The 23,027-nt window shown below is 40.9% G+C and overlaps 1 protein-coding gene across 1 annotated transcript in view; it reads left to right on the top strand.

The window, feature by feature from the left end:
* Window positions 1-2,708: 2,708 nt before the first annotated feature.
* ak5l (adenylate kinase 5, like) overlaps window positions 2,709-23,027 on the top strand; it is a 69,034-nt gene continuing 48,715 nt past the window's right edge. The window contains exon 1 of the mRNA XM_035379317.1: window positions 2,709-3,184. Within this exon, the coding sequence (XP_035235208.1) occupies window positions 3,125-3,184 (60 nt within the window). The 5' untranslated portion in view covers window positions 2,709-3,124. The remainder of the gene's footprint in view (window positions 3,185-23,027) is intronic.

Here is a 23,027-nt window from a genome sequence, read left to right on the forward strand (position 1 = left end):
GGCTGAAATGTCCACATTTCTAGGCAGACAAAGAAGGCAGCGCATAATGTAACTACTGTTTTTGGTAGTCTGTAAGTAAAACATAGTTTGAACGTGAGGCCAGGGGTGTTCTGCCTCCTACGAATCACCCGCCGTTGTTTCAGCCATTGTTGTCGCCCACTCATCCTTCTGTGTGCTGTGACTGGCTACGTTTGATTGGTGAAACTGAGTCATTTGGGGCTGTGACAGAGCCAAAGCAAAGACCAGTCAGCCTGTTCGGCTGAAGTCTCTCTGAGAGAATGAAACAAACAGAACGTGCATTGAATAAAAAATGAGTAAAAAATAAAAGTAACGACCGGAATGTAGCCGAATATAACGGAGTAAAAATAACATTTTTTCTTCGCAAATATACTTGAGTAAAAGTGAAAAGTATGTTGCATTAAAACTACTCTTACAAGTACAATTTATTCAAAAAGTTACTTAAGTAAATGTAACGGAGTAAATATAACGCGTTACTACCCACCTCTGGTAATAAATAAAGTATTACAGAAAGTACAGGGAGATCCAAAAAACAGACTGGCTCATCTGGTGCATTCCTAGTCTTGGACGCCAGCATAACTGAGAGATACATGTTTCTTATGGATATATTTTATATCTTCTGTCATTTTGTTTAATCAAAAAAGGATTTTACAAAGATTTTCTTCACTTCCTATTATGCCTGCTGGAACTATTGTTCTTGCTTAACCCAGAACCTGACACACTGCTCAGCCCAGAATATGGACAGGATGCACATCTGATCTAAAAAAAGGCTCTACACAACACAACTGAAACATGTATGTACATGTTCCAACCTTAGGATCAGGATTGTTATTTTGAGTATGTTGCCGCTGTTTAGAAAGGAGACAGATTTCACTGACTTGTTTTGTGTTTTAAGGCATTTGCTAGTCATTTGCATTGAGTAAAACTCTCCTACATGCACTCGCTCATTCTAAGAACGATAAATTAAAACTACTATTTTTCTAGTATTTTCAGAAAGTGTAATACTACATATACAGTATATATGTGTATATATATGTGTGTGTGTGTGTGTGTGTGTAGACTATATAGACTGTATATATGCACACCCAAGATCACATTATTATGTACACCTAGTTAATACCAGTTAGGACCCCCTTTTGTCATCAGAACAACTTAACTTCTTCACAGCACGGATTCAACAAGGCACTGGAATCGTTCCTAAGGGATTTCCGTTCATTCTGATTTGACAACATCACATAGCTCCAGATTTTTCATCCCACATTCCCCACACCATTACACCACCAGCAGCAGCCTGCACCATTGACACAAGCCAGAATGGATCCATGGATTCATGCTGTCTACGTTAAATTCTGATCCTATCATCTGCACCTCACAGCAAAAATGGACATTTGTAAGATTCTTCAGTGTCATCTTCCTGTTGACTTCTTAGCTGACAGGAGTGCATGGTCCCCTGCTGCTGTAGCCCATCCACTTCCATGACACCTGTGTGTTCAGAAATGCAAACATCTGTTTTTTGAGCATTTTGTAGGCTTTCTGTTAGCTTGAATGAGTGTGCCCATTCTCCTCAGACCTCTCTCATTAACAAGGTGTTTTGACCACAGAACTGCTTCTCGTTAGATGTTTCTTGTTCATTGCACCATTCTCTGTAATCTCTAGAGAGCAGTGCCTTCACATCCCAATAGGACAGCTGTTTTTGTGATGCTGGAAACACCATGTCTGGCACCAACAATCATAGCACAGTCAGTCACTCAGATCATGCATTGTGCCTATTCTAATTGTTGGTCGTACAACAATTAAACCTCTTCACCATGCCTGTATGCTTTATATAGTGAATTGCAGCCAAATGATTCCCTGTTTGGAGGAGTAGGCCAGCCTATTTGCATTAACAAGCAGGTACACATAATAAAGTGGCCACTGATATATAATTTGCAATATGTAATAGTCAGTATTGCACAAATCAGCTGAGCACCCAGACAAGATCGGTATCCTTTACCACTTTATTAAAGTGCTCTCAGCTGAGATAGATTTTTTTCTTTGTCTGTGATGCATTTTAAAAATCTCTAATCAAATTGGGATGCCCAATCCAATGGCCAGCCCATCACTGCAATCAGGGAGTACTTTCTTCAGGGGTCAATTTGAATTTCAAGGGAAAATATAATCAATATTTTTTCTTGGTTAATGACACATAATGTATTTCTCTAAATGTTTGTGAATGTTTTCAATCTGATTTGCAATCTGAATTTGACTAACTTCATTGTCAGCTGCACCACAATGTGGACAATTATACTTACGGACATGTAGAACTTAAATATATTTGAATAGTTCTCTGAGAGATTCAAGGTAACAGACTATTCCAGGAAAAAACATGGTCAAGTTTTTTGGTTAGTAGAAAACTATTATGAAAGTTGCACATAGCTAACTTTCAAACTACTATAGCAGCTGTTTCTTTTGGATAGTGCTCCATTTTACAAGCATGACATACCAGTACAGTAAATCCAAACATTTAAAATTATTAGCAGCTGGCGTCTTCTCTTATTTTCCATTCACCATTACGTTCTTCCTTTGACCCTGTGACTGGGAAAACAAAACATGCTGCGACCAATTAAAAGGAAACGAAAATACATAGAGTATTTATTTGAAGAATTTAACCCCCAATTTCCTGACATCTACTCCCTCCGAGGTACCAGAGAAGGGAGAGACGAACCAGATAGGGGAGTACAAGAGGCGTTGCCTGACAACCGGTCTGTTTTAAAAGTCTGGCTTTTCTTTGGACTAAACTGTGTAGAAAAACTGATGTTGCGTGTTTTATTTACCTTTTGCTTCATGTGCGGCGAATGACTGACACGTTTAGCAATTAAAGAGATACAAAGGGTTACAATAATAATACAAAAGAAGCTTCGACGAAAAGAGCGCGAGCGTGGGGTGAGTGACAGCCGTAAGAACAACGGCATGCGTAACAGACACTGAGCTCAGATGGACAGGAGACCGTGCTTTTGAGAAGTCAGGACACCTCATGCGGCCACTGTGATTCCCTCAAGTTTTTTTTTTTTTTTTAATTGACAGCATTAAACAATTTGCGCGAAGAACTGAGCATAGCACAAGCACGATGAACACCAGTGACGCCAAAGAATACCTGTCCAAACGAGAGATCCCGCAGCTCTTTGAGGTAGGAATTAATTATATCTCTAAAATTTCGTTGTTTTTCAACATTTTACATTTTTAAAAAATGAATAGGTCTCGAAGATGGAAAGTTTAGTAATGAATAATAGGATGGTTAAAATGGTTTCCATTATCAAACTGACGGACAATTGTAAGGTACCTGTCAAATAATAAATTGTGCAAGAACATTAAATGTATAGGCTATGTGCACACATCACCTCGTCAATATCGCTGTCGCTTCGTTTGCTTATTGAGTAATTCGAAGATAATAGGATAGACCACGAAAACGTAGCCCAATCGACGTTATTTGTAATGCTTATCATTGTTGCACAGTACCAATCGTTAGTGACCCAGTTGGAGCGCGCTACCGCGGAGCACTGTAAACTACTCCTGGCTCTTGATCACCAATACCGATTAGCATTGACCAGTGACAGGTATGTTTCCTCCATATACTGTAATTAGAAATTTACACGGCGAGTCTTACGCCTCATATTACTGTTTTGGAGCATCACTTTTATTTCATGTGTGCGGCCATAATCAGATAACCTTATTTGATTGTAATAGTTTCACTCACTATATCAAACCATCTTCCGAATCCTACAGTACACTCAAGAGTTAAACACCGTTCACGTAGGCTACTTATTTAGTTGATCATATATATATTTTTTTGAACAAACATTTGGTGATGTTTTTTTTTGCGTGTGTTTTTTGACAAGCGAGGAACATCAGAGAGGGTAGTGCGCTCTGATGGCGGTAAGGTAGCCTAACTATGCAGTGGCCAAAAATCGGAAAACGTTCAGCGTCAGTGTCAATTCTTGAGCTTCTTCTTGAAAAAGACTCCTGTCCCATGGTCAGAAAGGTGACAATGTCATTTGAGACGTCTCAGCAGGGCAGAGCTCGTGGAATAGCCTAACCCTACACCAGCACCTCACATGTATTTTTCAGTTTTAAAATGACAAAACTTAAAGTTAACTTAAACTTTCAATAGAAAGTGCAAACAAATTTTTAAAAATGAAATCAGTCAGCCACAAAAAAAAAAACAAAAAAAAAAAAAACGTGATAACAACCACTCATGTTCCTCCACGGATTACCATGTAACAACTTGTGTAGGATGCTACACAAGCGGCAGCATCCTGGCAACAGGAAAAGGTGATAGGAGGAAAGCACTTGTGTTAACTACGGGAAAAAGAAACACACATTTTTGTCTCCTTTTGTTCTGATTGCGTATATAAAGTAAGCTCAAGCTCCCAAGCTGAGAAATCATAGCAGGGGTTGTGCAACACAATAGATATAAAAAATACAGCCCCTTCCATCAACTAACCACTTGTGACCTGGCCTGGCCTCAGGGTTGTGGACACAGGTGCTGGACAAAACCTCTTTTAATTAATTGGATGCTAATATTAATATCCTTTAGACATTTATTAAATCTGATGTAGGAGGAGGCAGCTGGCACATTGACCTCAGCATAATATTGGCTGCTCAGGGGTAGTTACACTTTTAAACCCTGTTTTCCGTTTTTGGAAGAAGTCACATTGGTCCAGCAAGCGAGGCTGCTAACGTCCTGGTTTCTCACTTTGCACTGACATAAAAGACAGACGGGGCTCTTTTGTCACTTGAGGTTAACAAAAAATCTGATATCCCTGAAACTGAAATGAAAAAAATAATCATTAACACGAGAAACAAGCATAGTTAGAGAGACAGAGGTTTAATGACATTTCCCACAAATAGCATCATGGCAGAGAATCTAGTTTGCTTTATTGCTCTGTGATAAAGAAGTAAGCAAATTCCGATGCCACCGGTGGGAGATTTGCTCATTGCCAGCTACCCAAATCCTGTCATGCTTTAGAGAGGTCAGAACAGACCATTAGGGGGTAGGGTCCCTTCTCCATCTGTCCCGAAAGTAGCCAAAAAGAGATCTGGGCAGACCAGATTCATTTTTTTTAATTTTTATTTTTACGTTCACAACCGCAATGTTTGTGTCTCCTCAGACTGTTCATCTTTGAGTCAGGAGCGGGAACGGGCTATTATTTGGCCCTGGTTCAGGCAGGGTGAGTTCAACCTGCCAGCTGTGCCTCTTGGCCTTACTTTGAAATTGTATATTTAGGCAATACCACATTGGTAGCACTGCCTCCTTAGTTCTCATATTAATTGAATATGTTGTATTGTAAATTCAAAGCTCCACTCGCGGGCAAAAACGGCACTTCATTTAGACTGAATGTGGGCCTAAGCATGTTAGAGAGACACATGAAAGAGAGATGGAAATGGGATGTTTTTTTAATGAATTCTTATTATTTTATTTTGGGCAACGACATTCAATATATGAAGAGAATAAAACAGAACTCAAGGATTTGACAATCCATCCATCCATCCATCCATCCATCCATTATCTATATACGCTTATCCTGGGCAGGGTCGCGTGGGGTGCTGGAGCTTATCCCAGGGAGGATTTGACAATGTAGAGACTAATATATAGTTTTAGATTTCCTGCAATAGACTCAGGAGATTAGCTTTGATCGCACATTTGGATATGAGGAGTCTTTCATTCTCTTAATAATGACAGTGAAATTGGTCCAAAGATTCCATCTATTTGTTCCCACTACTAATTGCATCAAAGGAGCTCTGACCTTGTTCCCATTTAAATAGAACAGCAGACAACTTTTAACTGGTCATACAATTACATAAGTAAAATGGTTAGTCACTTTTCTATTCAGAATTTTCTGAAAATGTAACATCTAAGGTGTGTGAAACATGAACTTGACCCTCTTTCATATTTTAAAAACAGGATGCTGCTCTATTTAAATGAGTCATTGGGCTTAATTAAGAAAATTCTTCTGAAAGTCTTCTTTTATTTCTACAAAAAACTAACATGGGGATCATGCATCATATGCAGCCCTTTGATTTTTTTGTGTGTATCCCAGGTGTATCAGATGATGTACGCTAATTGTTCATAAACTGGATCTGCGTGCCTATTCCTGTTGCTTAGCATAATCAACCTGTTTCTACCTTAGCAAACTCAAGGCATGCGCAATACAGGGTCGTGTGCAAACATCAGCTATTCATCGCTCTCCACAAACGTATCTGCACTGTCCCTAAAAACATGCTCTCTCCCCTAGCAAGTATGCCATTGCTGAGTGTTGGGTTTGAGTGTGGTGGGTATTTATATAGCTTCATCATAAGGAATCAAAGGAAAATAAATGAGCAAATCTGGGGCCTGTGAAACGAAGCAGAATTACTTACTTAACTGGATAATTGCGCTGAGTAAAACCCAGAACCCTCCTGAATCTCGAACATGGCCTAAAGTAAAATAAGCTGTTTCGAGTTTTACTCAGGGCGGGTATCCAGCTAACTCAGTAATCTTGGGCCCTGTTTCACGTACGTCACTTAGGCTATGTTTACACTGGAGGTCTTGATGCCCAGTTCTGATTTTTTGCCAATATCCGATTTTTTTGACCGCCTGTTTATGTCTACTTTTTAAAGTGACCCATATCCGATACTTATGCTCACATGGTTTACACTAGAAACAACCTGCATGCGCACATAAGGGTTAGATTACTGTTACAAAAGTAAACAACCACGCCACCACAACCATATTGCCTTCTACAATGGACGCAAAACGAGAGAGCAATAATAATTCAAGCTGTTGCTTTCCGTAGTGTCTTAGGTCCGCAACGAACATCCCCTGGATTTTGGCCTACTGACTCTTCGCCCCTCAAACTTAAAAGAACGTAACCTTGGTTTTCGCCACCATCCTCCATTCAACTTATTTTAACATTTACCATTACCAAATGGTAAAGAGTGGTTGTGCATGTGATATGCGTTACATGTCATTCAAATGCGAAAAAAGTACAAGAATATTGCGTTTTGAATGACGTGCAAATTGGAATGACTGGTAAACTCCGATCTTTGTGTTTAGAGGAGTGTCATTGGAAGATATCCGATTCCTATCAGATTTTTTTTGGTCTGAAACAGATATGAAAATATCAGATTCCATGTGCTTTTTCCTGTTTGCATGTTTATAGTAGGGTACATATCCGATCTGTGCCACTTCTGAACAAAAAATCGGAATTGGGTCACTTTTACCAGGCAGTGTAAATGTAGCCTTAAACAATCCAGGATTATTTGATGCATATCTTATCAAATTATCTCATTAATTATATTTGGATTTACTCCATTTCACGAATGTAACCAATGTTGTAGATCACTTGCTTTGTGAAATTGAAAATCCTGAGTTTTCCCCAAAATGTCAACAGACTTGAGACTTGACTGAGTTAGCCACATATGTGAGACAGGGCCCTGAGGGGGTATTTCATGAAGCAGGGCTTTGTTTCTTGAAGCACGATTACTGAGTTAGGTGGATAACTGCACTGAGTAAAACCCAGAACTCTCCCAAATCTGGAACATGGACTGAAGTAAAAAGAACAGTTCCGAGTTTTACTGTTATTGAGCGAATTCTGTAGTCCTGCTTTGTGAAACAGGACCCTGCTTTGTAATACAGGCCCCCGCAATTAAAACTAACTGAAACTAGACTGAAATGAAATCAAAATAAAAACTAAAACCAGTGAAAAATTTGACTTTGAAAAAAAAGACTCAATAAATAATAATAAAGCATTCTAAACAGAAACATCTGTGTATAAGCCTTTACGTATGTTTGCAAACACGTATTTTGATCATACCAAACCCGCATAGCTGTAGCCTTTCTGCTGGGTGTGGTGGACCGATGACGGTCATTCCACTGACTGTCATGGGCGCGATACCTGGATTTTTATTTTCTTTTTCCCTCTTTGTTTTGACGTCCTCACCCCCCCCCCACAAATGTGAATTGAACCCTTGGCGACTGCCTTTGTCGCCTATGCCTAGAACCGACCTTGGTACCAAAGAACAAATTCAGATTAGAAAAAAAGACGAATGCCAAAATATTCGTGAAAATGTTCTTAAGCACAGTTTTACCATCGTATATAATCATATGTTTTGTGAACGAGGCCTATTGTTCTAGTGTTCTCACACTGCCTGTAACATTAAGAAAAGAAGGAACCAGTCTGAGTTTTTACAGATGTGGCTTTTTGACAGCATTCCCGAAGTGAATGCTGCGACAGCGCTTGCCACCTGTCATCACCACGGGTGAACACGTATAATTGCTCCATTATTAGACCATTTATAGAGATCATTTCATCATGGAGGAATCTGGATATGACTGTACAACAGTACTTCCCAAATTTCTCTCACAGTACATATTCACAGCTTGTTTCGGTTGCTACTCCTTTCCTGTATCACAGACGATTTTGAGAGCTAGTAAACAGAAGCATTTAGCTGCTTTGTGAATTTAAGTGAATAGTGTGTACAGGCGGTAATTCACTGTGAGGATTAGGGAAAGTCTTGTGGCTATATTGCTTTACCATTTGGGCCCTTGATTGCCTCAGGCCAGAAATGAAAGCAATGGAAGATTTCAGCTCCTAGCTGAAGTCAGAGCATGGGTAATGCACTCCACAAAGAAACAGGCTGGTAACCCCCGGCGAAAAACTGCCCAACAACTTAGCTCTCGCAGTATGAAACAGACCACAGAAACCTGTTTATTGTCAGAAACCTGTTTATTGTCAGAAACCTTAATCATGACGAAGAGTACTGTGGCTGAAATGCTGGGGAGCTGGTCAGCTGAAGAGCCTATTTTTAAAGACCATTTTCATTTTGTTTTTACTTTATTTTAGGCTTTTCTAAAATAAATTAAACCCCTGAGGCAGAAGGGCAGAGATTTTAATTTATATGTTTATTTATTGTTTGGCTCTCTTTCTCTCTTGCTTTATCTCTCTCTCAATAAAACATTTATTGTTGGCGTCCATGTCTGAGGGAAGATACCTTTGTTTACGGGGCTTTGGAGAGAAGGGAATTGGATATGTTTCTCTCTCAGTAATATTTGCTGAAATCTGAAATACTAGAGGGAGTAAGAAGGAGTGAGGAGACAGAGCAGCAGCCAGGGAGAAAGAGAGCCAGGCAGAGAGACAAAGAAGGAATGAGAGAATGTGTGTTCCAGAGAGAGAGAGAAAGAGAAGAATGAAAGAGTCAGTGAGGGAGGGAGATAAAGTGAGAGTCACTAAGTGGTGCAGATAGAGAGATTGCAGGTTCTTGGCCCCGTTTACCTCATAAACAAGTCTCTGCAGGGCTTTCCTAGTAGCACAAAGAATGCAGCTACAAGTCTGTTGACAGTTTAAGGACAAACCAGCGGCAGCCTCTGGGCATTATTTCCACTCATTTACAGAAAAGAGCACTTACACTCAGTCACACACACATGCTCTGGAAGAGTTTGTTTTTTTATGCTTCAGAATTCAGATTCCTGATAAATACGTGTTGCAATCAAATCATTGTCTCAATAGAAATAGTGTGCGGAACGAATTTGTCTGAAAATGATCTGAACCACAGGAAGTGGACTCCTGTTGGATTCTGGCAGAGCTAGATGTCATTTTAATGTAACGACATGCATCTTCTTCTGGAAAATAGCATCCCATAATAAGTGAGCAGGAATCACACAAAAAAAAAAAACATTCTTGAACATGTCGCCAGGGGGGATGGAATGTTAGATTACGCATGCGATAATGTGCACTGAAAAAGGAGATATGCTATCTCAGTCAAAATGTGCAGAATCAAATTATACATACAGACGACCACAGATATGAGATGTACAGCAATGCAGTTTGTTGAATATATGGGATTTCATTGCAAGGCTTGCGATGTTAGCGTGCGGCTGTGGCTTATGATTGTGTTCAGCTGTGTTTACCTGCAGCGGGCATGGTCTTCAGAGAGGGATGCAGTGAGCCTGGGAAATGTGTTTGGAGGAGGTATGACTAATGCAGTGGTGCTTGTTGTGCAATATTAAAGCAGCAATTGGTGGGTAGCCCCTTTCTCACAAATGCTAGGGAGATGAGGCACTGGAACCGTCGCCATGGTGACCTCCAAGTGGGGTGCAGTAATTGTTTGACAGAGGTACTCAAGTCTGCCCTCCAAATGCGAGTCTTCCAGCAGGGGATGTGGTGGTACATACACACCACACCAATGCGACACACGCACACACACACACAAACGTGCCTGCACTCACAGACATACACACTCGAATGCTCAAATATGCACACGCGCATAACACTGACAAACGCATTTGCACGTATACCACACATGCGCACACAAATGCAAACACTCGTGCACGCTCACACATGCGCTCTCATGCTTTTGCACACACACTGCAAGTATGCCCACACTTTCTCTTTCTCTCAGACTCACGCTGTGGAACACCTGTTGCTCCCTGGGATATCGGGCTCCTCCGCTGCTTTGGGATAGGGAGAAGTGAAAGCAGAGCTCGGGAGGATGGCTTCGTCTGTTCTCAGGTTACCCAAGGGCTTGCAGCACAGGGTAAAGATCTCTGTGACAGCATTAATCACAGCCCTGTTTTTTCCCCACTATCTGAATGATCCAGTATTACGTGTTAGCCTGGCAGAAGCCATTTTTCGTTAAACAGCTGAAAGGTCTGAAAGGTTTTTAAAGGTTTTTAAAGTGGGCAGCAGTCTCCAGCAGTGCACTCTGCAGTGCAGTGATGTCACCACATCACCAACAGGTCAATGTCAACAAGTCAGGCCAGTTACATAAAAACTTTATGTAACCTTGTGTAAATTTTATGTTAGTTGCAGAAGTTAGCCATTAAGAAACATCTGATGTTGCTCAGGACTAAAACATACACCTAATAAGGGGTAGGCATAAGCTGGGTTTAACACTGAGAATGCTGAAATAATTACAATCCAAGCTTTCTTCTTCTTTATATTTGTGTTTGAATTATTACATTTGATCAACGATGTATGTTTGTTTTGAGCAAACAAATCAATTTAGAGAACAAAATACTCCATCTGAAAAACATGGTTTTTGTCTTGGTTTTGCCTCAGCCATCTTATAAGAAACGCTGCTAGTTCTACAGTATACAAATTGGGCATAAACACTTTTTTTCAACCAATTTTGCATGTGAACATCTGACGTAATTAGCACTTGACAACATCTAGCTGGTTGAAGTTGGGCTTACGCAAAAAGTAAGCTGGGTCGTAAGTAGGGACTAACGATATACATAGGGACTAACAATGTTAGACATGAAGTGAACGTTACATAATGTGTACAGGTTGGTCATACGACCACATTTTTTGCAGGGCCCCTGGACCCTGCGCATCTCAATCCTGCGATCGCTATGCCAACCTTTTCCACAGATTATCAAACTGCGACACCTCAGGTGTGCCTTGCTCAGTGATACAGCTACTGTATCATGGAAACCTCCAGAAGGAAAGGCAGAGTAGCCTCTTATTTGCAGCACTTTTTTCCCCCTTACCTCTTAATAAAGGAGTTGTGCTGTAACTAAGAACCCTCTGCTTATCGTGCCTGACATAGAGTACTTTACTTCAGTTCACACAGATGTTGGAGACTTGAGGGAGGGATGGAGGGATGGAGGGGTGAAAGTATGCGGGAGATGAGATGACTGATGATGATCTCACGTTGGACAGCATGTCAGACCCAGATATCGATTTGACACTAATCCAGTTAACAAATTAGGCCCTAGGTGTGAATTCTGGCTGCTGTCCCCTGCTGTGTGCACACAAACAACACATGGCTCTGTTTAATTACAGAAATCTGTTTATTCATTTTCAATGTCATCAACAATTTCGGACTGCATTCACGTCATGCCTTTCATGTTATGTCACGTTGCTTTGACAGCAAAGGGGGTATAAATAACATGCCTTTTTACAATTTTCACTTTGCAACTTTTAGCTACAGGCTATCTTTACTAGCATATAGCTAAATTAATATGGTGATGCTTCTTTTAGAACATATTTACACTATTGTACAACTGTGCAAACTCCCAGACATTCATGAACACATCCATATTTGCGTAAGCAGGCTAATGACATTCAGAAGACATCAGTGTCCATGAACTGCTCCATCTACATAGCTCATGGAGGGATGTGAACATCTCTCACAATATTTTAAAATGGCAACATTTTTTGGAGAAAATCAGTCCTAGTGATGGGCAGGCACAGTTGCCCATTTTGGCGACCGCATGAGAAAAAGAAACCTCAGCGGCTTTGAATGAGGGCTGGTTGTTGGTGCACATTTGTCAGGAGCTTCAGTGTCTAAGACTGCTCAACTTGCGGATGTTTTATGAAAAACAGCAGCTAACATGATGTTAGTATGGAAGTCTGAGGGAAAGACATCAACAAAGGGCAACTGTGGTCCAAAGTAACTCTTGTTGAATACAAAAACCAATCTAGTGTGTGAGCAGCAGAGGTGGAAAGTCTGGAGGCCAGAAAGTAAAAGTCCTGCTGTGTGATTCTTCCACCCATGAACTCAGGGGAGTGCTACTGCTTTCTGAACCTGGATTTCTGAACAGTCTGTCCAATCTTTATTTTGCCTCCTTTTTGTTTTTTCCTCCAAGCAGTTGGTACAGCTGGTGCTAGAATTCTGCTACCTTCTAAACCGTATGCTAACTTTTTTTCTCCCGCGACTTTATTGAGTCTTAACAAATTACATTTTCAAAAAGAACAGCATATATCAGCATATATTTCAAGACAGTATTGAATAGAATCTTCAAGTAAAGAAGGTAAACATCATCAACAGTAAAAAATAAAAATAAAAAAAATAATTTAAAAAATAGGAAAGACATACTTTGTCTCAAATTCCATACATTTCTCATACACATTAAAATTGGATGCTCAGGGGAGAAAGTAAAAATTTTGGCAAAATTTTGCACGGATGTTTTTTGTTTTGATAGGTTTGTTGTTTTGGCTTTTTTCAGGGTATCCAAATATAATTTAAATGTGGCTTTGAATGCCTGGTTTCTGGTCCATAAATTTGTGAATGTGATATTTACCAAGATATAAAAGTAAATTGATGAAATAGAGTATTTCATTATTAGAAAGGTCGTCTTTCTTTACCCCAAACACTACATGTTCAAAAGTTAAATTAAACGGTATACAATTATTGTACACATAGCACATTATATCAGCCCAAAACTTTCTGCTATAATTGCAGTCCCAAAACCAATGTGACAAGGTTTCTTCTTGACTATTACAAAAACAACAACTGGTATTCAATGTAGAGTTGCATTTGGTATAATATGTTTTTACTGGATAACATATATATATAATTTTATATATTTCTTTTATTTTGTTAGTTAACAAATATTCTTTCGCTAAGATTCAAGTCCATTTCCAGTTTATATTCTCATATGCAAAGCTGGTGCGACAGTAGTTATATTTCTTAGGATTATGCTTCTAACACATTTGTTAGTTGCTTTGTTACATACTGTAGAACAGTCGGCATCAATATAGACATTTTTAGGGTCCAGTTAAGGTATAATACATTCTTTACCTTTGGGAGCGGATAAGAGAAGGCTTATTGCCCCATTGGGAATTACATCAAATATACTGTTTTTGTTATTAGTGATTGACCTGATAAGTATCTTTGGAGCCAGAGACTGATTCTTTGTTCAACACATCTAATTAATGGCATGACATTCTCTTTTGCCCTTTCATTCTGATCTTTAGAAACAATTATACCAAGGTATTTTACTTTATTTTTAACTGGCATATTGCATATATTGTTTTCTGTATATTTGTTGATAGGGAGTAACTCACATTTGTAAATATTTAGGAATATACCAGAAGATCTAGAAAAAAATATTAATCACTCCTATAGCTTTTTTAATTTGAAGTGTGTCTTTCAAAAAGAGTGTTGTATCATCTGCAAGTTGACTGATATAAAATAATTACCTTTAATGGATATACCCTTAATACAAGTGCTCCCAGTATGGACTGTCAATATTTGCATAGCAAGAAGAAATAAATATGGAGTACTGTATTATTTATTCAGACATTGGCAGACTACAGCATAAATTGCGTCTTTTGTTTATATTCAATATTAGTAATTGCAGCGAGAAACTGCAGCTGTAGACACAAGATAGTTTGTTGTTATGGTAGTAACGGAATGAAGCGGACTATGTATGTATTACCGTCATTGTTTTATTATACCAGCGTGTTTTTGCGCGTTTGCACAGAAACTCAAAACCTATCAATAAAATGGTTTAGCTATTTGTCAGCATAATGACAGATTCAAAGGCTAAACAAACTCACCCGATACTGTCTTCAAATGGATCCATGCCAAAGAAAAGTAATTATTCATCCTCTCAAAAAGCTTTTACTAACAAATTTTTAGTAGTCTAGCATGCACTCTGGCTGGCACTGTCTTCCATTGCTTCCCCGATGTTCAGACCCTCCCCTCACTGATAAAAACTAGACCCTACGGTGTCGGATTACTTGCGCCATGGATAGCAAAGTTGTAGAACACATTCAGATGCATCGGTCAATGAAGTTCTGTGTTGATCTGACTTACGGTGTGGGAGTTATGACCTTTTAAACATGACCCTTTGTTATAGCACCACCATCTGGCCAACATAGGTGATTTGTAGTGCCTGAGTAGTGGGGGGCCATAGGAACCCACCTACCAAATTTGGCTGGTCTACAACTTATGGTTGCTGAGCCTCAGACACTTTTAGCGGAGAAAAATAAGAATAATAATTAAAGCCCCAAGCGGCATTGGGAGGGGTCCAAGCATTGGCACAATTGCGCCCCCTATGGAGCGATTTTTTAATGGTTTTGTCCTCATGATCATATACCTTCACCCAACATATCTACTACAAATTGGCACAATTGCGCCCCCCATTGGAGTGATTTTTAATCCTCCTATTATGTTCAAATTAACTAACAACTTTTATGTTTGGGGTCAATTTGACCCCAGCAATAGAAATCTGCAGAAAATAATTGTAACTGAAAGTGTTACCCAAGTTTCTCTCTCAGCTACTTTAGGCCTTTCTACTGACCATCTTAATAGCCCAGTAAATAAAACATGACTCCCCCCATCCTCCCCTTATACATCAAGTATTGATTTTATATGACTATTGCGAAATATGCATATGACTGTACAATCTCATTCATTGACCTAAAATTGAAAACAAAGTATGTTTTGGTGTTTGCAGGGCTTTATGTTGGTATTAAGTGCTCGTTAAAAAAAGAAAAATAACATTTGGAAAGAAACACACCTTTTATTATCAAGCATAGTAACATTTTATGTTCGGGGTCAATTTGAGCCCAGGAAAAAATATTAAAAATGTCAAACATTTCAAATGTTTAGGTTCAGAAAACACTTCAGAACATCAATAAGTAACATATAACAGTTATTCAATAATGAAGTAAATAAAAAGTAAATTAGTCACCAGAATTGAGTTTTGATAAAAAATGAACATAACAGCTCAACTAGGTACCCGTGGGTATCAATTCTTCATTCAAACGAGATAGGTGCAAGTTTGTCATGGTCCTGTTGACCCTGCCTTTTCCCTGTCGTCAAAGCGTATAATGTGGGAGAAAACATGAAATGTCTCCAGAGCCATTGTAGCTGGAAAAATTGCCCTACCAGTGTCAGCATTCCAGAGGCTTGCTGTTGCTTCACCTTTTGACTTTTACACTCCTGCCAAAATAAGCAACCCAATATAGCATTGCTAGTGGGTCACATCCAGCTCTTTCCAATTGTCACCATACACACGCCTCTCCTCTAAGTTTGTCATCTCAAGAATATCCTTTTGCATTGATGGTGTTATGAAGAGTTCAAATGCAGACTTTATGTCTTGTACATGACTGCTAGCATATCTGGTGGGGCCTGGAACCATTTTGATGACATTAGCAGTCTACCCTGTCTTTCAACTGGGGATAAAGACCATGATAGTTCTCAATTTTTGGAAGTAAACATGTCAGTTCTTGGTGGTTGAGAGATGACAGGAAGGTTTGTTGGGGGTTGAGAGATGACAGGAGGGTTTCTTGGTGGTTGAGAGATGACAGGAGGGTTTGTTGGTGGTTGAGAGGCGACAGGAAGGTTTCTTGGTGGTTGAGAGATGACAGGGGGGTTTCTTGGGAGTTGAGAGATGACAGGAGGATTTATTGGTGGTTGAGAGATGACAGGAGGGTCTTTTGGTGGTTGAGACATGACAGGACGGTTTAGTGGTGGTTGAGAAACAAAAGGAGGGGCAGAATTTGGTATGATCAGAGATCTCGTGGGAACTATGTTTTCTCTTCACACACACGCATGCTCTCTTTCTCTCTCTCTCTCACACACACACACACACACACACACACACACAAATTAATGTGAAAGTGCCCTCAGCCAACAACAAAAAACAAGATCAAAATAATGGTTTTATATAACAATAGAGCTTGGGGTCAAAATGACCCCAACAACACCGATGCATACAACATGTGTACAGGACATTGAAAATATTTTTTTCAGTTAATTTCATGTTTGCCATGTTTTCCCCATAAAGTTAGGAAAAGTCATGAAATATCTAGCTGAAAAAAGTATGGTAACCATATTTTTAGAGACAGTAAACATTGAATGGGGTCAAATTGACCCCAAACATAAGAGGAGGGTTAAATGGTTTTGTCTTCATGATCATATAACTTCACCCAACATTGCCATGGATGTCTCCTAGCCGCTAGGCGTAAAGGGCTTTACTATGTCGTAACACTAAAGGCTGTTTTATACTTACTGCATAGTACACGTAAAAATGGGTCTGTGTAGGGGTTGTGCGCAATGTGCGGCATGTGCGACGGGTGCAGACCACGGCCACGTTGAAGACGCACGCAGACCTTCTCAAGAAATAAAAAGTGCGTAGTTAGTAACCAGTGCCCGCATACGCCGTAAAGAAGATGATTGGTTGACTGCTGACGTGAGATCACTGGCATACGGCTTTGACTAACAGGTTATAACAGTTGATTCACAAAACCGATAGGCAACGTTAAATATGCGACTAAAAGCGCTTTTGTCAGGTGAATGTCTTCGTTACAATTCGTTACATCTAGCTGAGCATTTTTGTGGTCATTGGTGCAGTATTTGGTAGGTTTGGAAATATGAATGAAGGTGTTGTCTTTTGAACTATAACGGTCAGTAACAAAATCTAATTACATGGCCTGCGCAACCTGTGCGATATGCCGCACAATTATAAATGATCTCATAAAAAACACGTTTTCAACGTACAAAAATGCCAAGTTACTCACACATACAAGACATACCCCGTCTATAAATCATTCATTCAGACTGCCAAAATCCAGGCCTGCGATTAAAGGTATTGATATCAAAATGACGCCAAGTTACGGTACTACAAACAATATAGTCTATCTTGCCTCACCAAAATTACATAAGATGTATTCCAAAGCAATGCTACCCAATATTTCCTCAATTCTTTCAAGTCACTTGGCCCTGTGTGTATAAGCATGCACTACATGGGCAGGCCAAACATATGTGTGGATGGCTTTCTCACAGTCAAGATTGATTGAATAGGCGTGTAGATGTCCAAGCTCAGAGATAAATGGAGATTTGCAGCATGTAATCATCTTGAACAAACCAACCAACGAGCGAAGTTCACAAATCTGGTTGACTTCATTGAACGGCAAGTCAGAGTTGTTTTAGATCCAATATTTGGGAATATTCAAGATCCTACTCCCAAAACACAAGGCCTTAAAGCAAAGGTGACTGATCTCCAGCGTCAGTTTAAGTCAGGAAGCAAAAGCAGTGACACCTGTGATCACGGAAGCAGATAAACAAAGCAAGCAGGACGGCAAAGTTAATAGAAGTGCCTTTTGTAAGCCATGCTTATTCTGTACTGGAGAACATGCTATGGAGTGCTGTCAGAAGATGACACTGAAGCCTCACAAAGAGAAGATTGAATTTCTCAGGACAAAGGGTGTCTAAATAAAGGACACATGAGCAAAGTGTGTAGAAATCGCTTGACCTGTCGCTCTTGTCAGCAGAAACATCCAACTCTCCTGCACATCAATACAAGAGAAACGTTGCAGAAAGAAGAGAGCACCGCAGCTATGAACAAGGAAACCCCTGTCTCCAGTGCCCTGGTTTCACTGCAGGCTTGTGGACCTACTGGGGCCGGCGCCAAGGATTGTGCGCTTGCAATCCTACCTATTCAGATCAAGGTAGCCAAGGGCAGCAGAATAGTCACAACTTATGCGTTCTTAGATCCTGGAAGCTCCGCGACCTTCTGTACTGAGAACTTGATGAAGCAGCTGGATGCTAGAGGCAGGAGAATGGAAATACTTCTCAGGACAATGGGCCAAGAGCGACCTGTAAGCAGTTACAAACTGGATGGACTGGAGGTGAGCAGTCTCGACAACAACAACTTCTTTGCTCTACCTGAAGTGTACACACAGAGTGCTATACCAGTCACACAAGAGAACATACCCACACAAGAGAATCTGAAAAGGTGGCCATATCTGAAGGATGTCCATCTGACCACTATTCATGCGGAAGTCGGACTGTTGATTGGCGTCAATGCCCCCAAAGCTATGGAGCCTTGGAAGATTATTAACAGTGAAGGAATCGGGCCCTACGCGGTCAAAACCTGTCTCGGATGGGTGGTTAATGGGCTCCTGAGCAGCAGCTTGCCCATTGATGAACAGGGTCGACCATGCACGACTTCAAATCGGATCACAATAGCAAACCTGGAAGAACTTCTCATCAAATAATACAACCAAGACTTCTCAGAACGAGGCTACGATGAGAAGGCTGAACTGTCGGCAGAGGGCAAACAATTTCTAGGAATTGCAGCTGAATCTGTCACATTAAATGATGGTCACTATCAATTACGATTGCCATTTCGCAAAGAGAGCGTGAATCTGCCAAATAATAGACGGATGGCGGAGCAGCGATCCATGAACCTCATCAAGAGATTCAGGAGGGATGAAGCATTCTTTGCTGATTATAAAGACTTTATGAACGACATCTTGGAGAAGGGGCATGCCGAGAGGGTGCCACAAGAACAGCTGCACAGAAGTGACGGAAAAGTGTGGTACATACCACACCACGGTGTGTACCACAAGAGAAAAGGGAAGATTCGAGTAGTATTTGATTGTGCTGCATCGTTCCATGGAACCTCACTCAATAATGAGTTACTACAAGGTCCCGATCTCACAAACACATTATTGGGTGTCATACTTCGATTCCGTCAAGAACCCGTAGCTCTTATGGCAGACATTGAGGGCATGTTCCATCAAGTCCAAGTTTCAGAACACGACGTTGACTTCCTGCGCTTCTTGTGGTGGCCCGACAACGACATCAGTCTGCCACTGGCTGAATTCAGAATGACAGTCCATCTATTCGGAGCAGTTTCCTCACCCAGCTGTGCGAACTATGCACTCAAGAAAACAGCAGATGACAATGAGGGCAAAGTTAGTGAAGACATCTTAAACACCATTCGTCAGAACCTCTATGTAGACGATTGCCTCAAGTAAGTTCCTGATGAGAAGCAAGCCATCTCCCTAACTAGGCATCTCAGAGCCGTATGTTCTACCGGTGGATTCAAACTTACTAAGTGGATTAGTAATAGCCGTTCTGTTCTGTCTGCAATACCAGACGAAGACAAAGCAAAGGAAGTGAAGCAGTTGGACCTTGACAGAGAAGATCTACCAGTGGAGCGAGCTCTCGGAATTCAGTGGAATGTGGAAGCCGACACCTTTTCCTTCAAGACTGCTACAAAGCAGCAACCATTTACCAGGAGAGGCATTCTGTCTGTGGCAAATTCTATTTATGACCCCATAGGATTTCTAGCCCCATTGGTTCTCCCAGCAAAGAAGATTATTCAGGATCTTTGCAGAATCAACTGTGGATGGGACAACAATATCCCAGAGGTCTTTGCTCTGTCTTGGCAGGGATGGTTAGATGATTTGGTCAAGCTGTCAAACTTCCACATCAACCGATGCTTTAAACCCAGCAACTTTGAAAAACTGCACACTGCACAATTACACAACTTTTGTGATGCCAGTGAATACGGGTATGGTACAGCAAGCTACCTGCGACTGACAAACCTCAAAGGCGATATTCATATTGCTTCGTCTTAGGCAAAGCACGGGTAGCCCCACTGAAGCAAATGACGATACCCAGAATGGAGCTGGCAGCAGCTGTGGTTGCAGTCCGCATTGATGCTGAAAGAAGAACTGGAAATAAAACTTCAAGAATCCGTCTTCTGGACAGACAGCACTTCTGTCCTTAAGTACATTGGTAACACAACCAGAAGATTTCAGACATATGTTGCAAATTGAATTTCAAGCATACGAGACCTCTCAAACCAATCACAGTGGCGGTATGTGAACACGGCACTCAATCCTGCAGACGATGCGTCACGTGGTTTGACCGCAGATTTATTTCTCAAATCCAGTCGATGGTTGAATGGTCCAGATTTCCTACTAAGGCTCGAGACAGACTGGTCTAAACCTCCAGACAAGCTGCCTTCCATCTCTGATGATGACCCTGAGGTTAGGAAAAGCATGACCACGTTCAGTACAGCTGTGACGACTCCTGACAGTGAACCTATCACTAAGCTAATAAAGCACTTCTCATCCTGGTATAATTTGAAGAAGGCTACAGCATGGATTTTGAAATTCAAAGAAATGCTTTGGCAACTAAGTCTCAAAAGAAAGGAAGTGCAAGCCGCATTTTGCACTAAGGATTCTGACCAGAATCTGCAAAGTCTTCTGGATGGTCAGATGAAAAAGGCCAGGGCTCAGCTAGGTGCTCAAAGTCTCTCAGTTGAAGATCTTGCACATGCTGAGGAGGTACTTGTATGCTACGTACAGCAGCAACATTTCCAGGACGAAATAGCTGTACTAAAGAAAGGGAATAATGCTATGAACAAAAGTAGCACTCTTTACAAACTTGATCCTACTCTTATGAATGGAGTATTGAGAGTTGGAGGAAGACTTAGTAGGATAGCAATGCCAGAGGAGTCCAAACATCCGGCCATCCTCCCTAAAAACAGCCATCTATCCAGACTTCTTCTGAACAATATCCACATGGTTGTAGGCCATTCTGGAAGAAGCCACATGCTTTCAAAGCTCCGGCAGAAGTATTGGATAATGCAAGCCAACTCTGCTGCCAGAAAAATGGTCAGCGACTGTCTTCTGTGTCGACGATGGCATGCTACTGTAAAAGAACAAAAAATGGCCGACCTACCAAAGAATCGTATTTCTCCAGACTTACCAGCATTTACATATGTGGGAACAGATTATTTTGGACCCATAGAAGTGAAGAGAGGGAGAAATCTGGTTAAAAGGTATGGAGTACATTTTACATGCCTGGTCAATCGTGCTGTCCACCTGGAACTTGCCTATTCTTTAGATACTGACTCCTGCATTTCAGCAGTGCGGCAGTTCATCTGCAGAAGAGGTCAAGTTAAAGAAATGGTATCGGACAATGGAACCAACTTTGTTGGAGCTGAGCGGGAATTGCGAGAGTCACTTACCAACCTGGACCACAGTAAGATCCAGCATACAATGCTCAATGAAGGAATCAAGTGGACATTAAATCCACCCTCTGGTTCACACCACGGAGGTGTTTGGGAGAGACTTGTAAGATCCATAAAGAAGGTGCTGTATTCAGTGTTGCACCAGCAGACTCTGGATGACGAGGGTCTCCAAACCGCCCTGTGTGAAGCCGAGGCCATCTTCAATGATCGTCCCATTACCACTGTGTCAGATGACTCGAACGATCTTGAGGCTCTGACCCCAAATCATCTACTACAGCTGAAAGGAAAGCCCATTCTACCACCTGGTTCCTTTAATAAGGAGGATTCATACTCCAGGAGGAGATGGAGACAGGTCCAGTACCTGGCTGATCTTTTTTGGATGCGATGGAAGCGTGAATACCTTCCGCTACTGCAGGAAAGACAAAAATGGAACAAAGTGAGGAAGAACCTAGTCCCAGGAGACGTGGTCCTCATTGTTGATGAAACGACACCTCGTAATTCCTGGCTCATGGGAAAGATCGAAGAGACCATGCCTGACAGCAGAGGGCATGTACGTCGAGTTAAGGTCAAGACTAAGAACAACATCCTTGAAAGGCCCATCAGCAAATTGTGCCTACTGAAAGAAGCTTCAAAGTGACTAATGACATAGACTAACCCCTACTTTTGACCTTTGACTTTTCATGGACTTTGACCTATGGGTTGAAATATTATTTGAGAGCAGTGCTCTCTCTTTTTCGCGTAGACTTAATGGCTATCCCAGGTCAGAAGTGGCTACAGTTTTAAAATACGAAGCTACTACACAGACTATATATGTATTACCGTCATTGTTTTATTATACCAGCCTGTTTGCACAGAAACTAAAATACTATCAATAAAATGGTTTAGCTATTTCTCAGCATAAGGACAGATTCAAAGACTAAACAAACTCACCCGATATTGTCTTGAAATGGATCCATGCCAAAGAAAAGTAATTATTCATCCTCTCAAAAAGCTTTTACTAACAAACTTTTAGTAGCCTAGCATGCACTCTGGCTGGCATTTTCTTCCATTGCTTCCCCGACGTTCAGACCGCCCCCTCACTGATGAAAACTAGACCCTATGGTGTCGGATTACTTGCGTCGCCATGGATGTCTTCTAGCCGCTTGCCGTGAAGAAGTTTACTAGATGTCGTAACACTTTAGATTTGGAGCTACAGCTCTTCCGCACCCCAACTAATAAAAAAGTCCAAATGGCGGGCAAACAATATGGCGGACATAGGTAGGTGGTCCCAATAGCAAAGTTGTAGAGCACATTCAGATACATCGGTCGATGAAGTTTTGTGTCGATCTGACTTATGGTGTGGGAGTTATGGTCTTTTAAAGTATGACCCTTTGTTATAGCGCCACCATCTGGCCGACATAGGTGATTTTTAGTGCCTTAGTAGTGGGGGGCCATAGGAACCCACCTGCCAAATTTGGTTGCTCTAGGGCTTATGGTTGCTGAG

This window comes from Anguilla anguilla, chromosome 10 (genome assembly GCF_013347855.1).
Source record: "Anguilla anguilla isolate fAngAng1 chromosome 10, fAngAng1.pri, whole genome shotgun sequence".
In the NCBI taxonomy this organism is placed as follows: domain Eukaryota; kingdom Metazoa; phylum Chordata; class Actinopteri; order Anguilliformes; family Anguillidae; genus Anguilla; species Anguilla anguilla.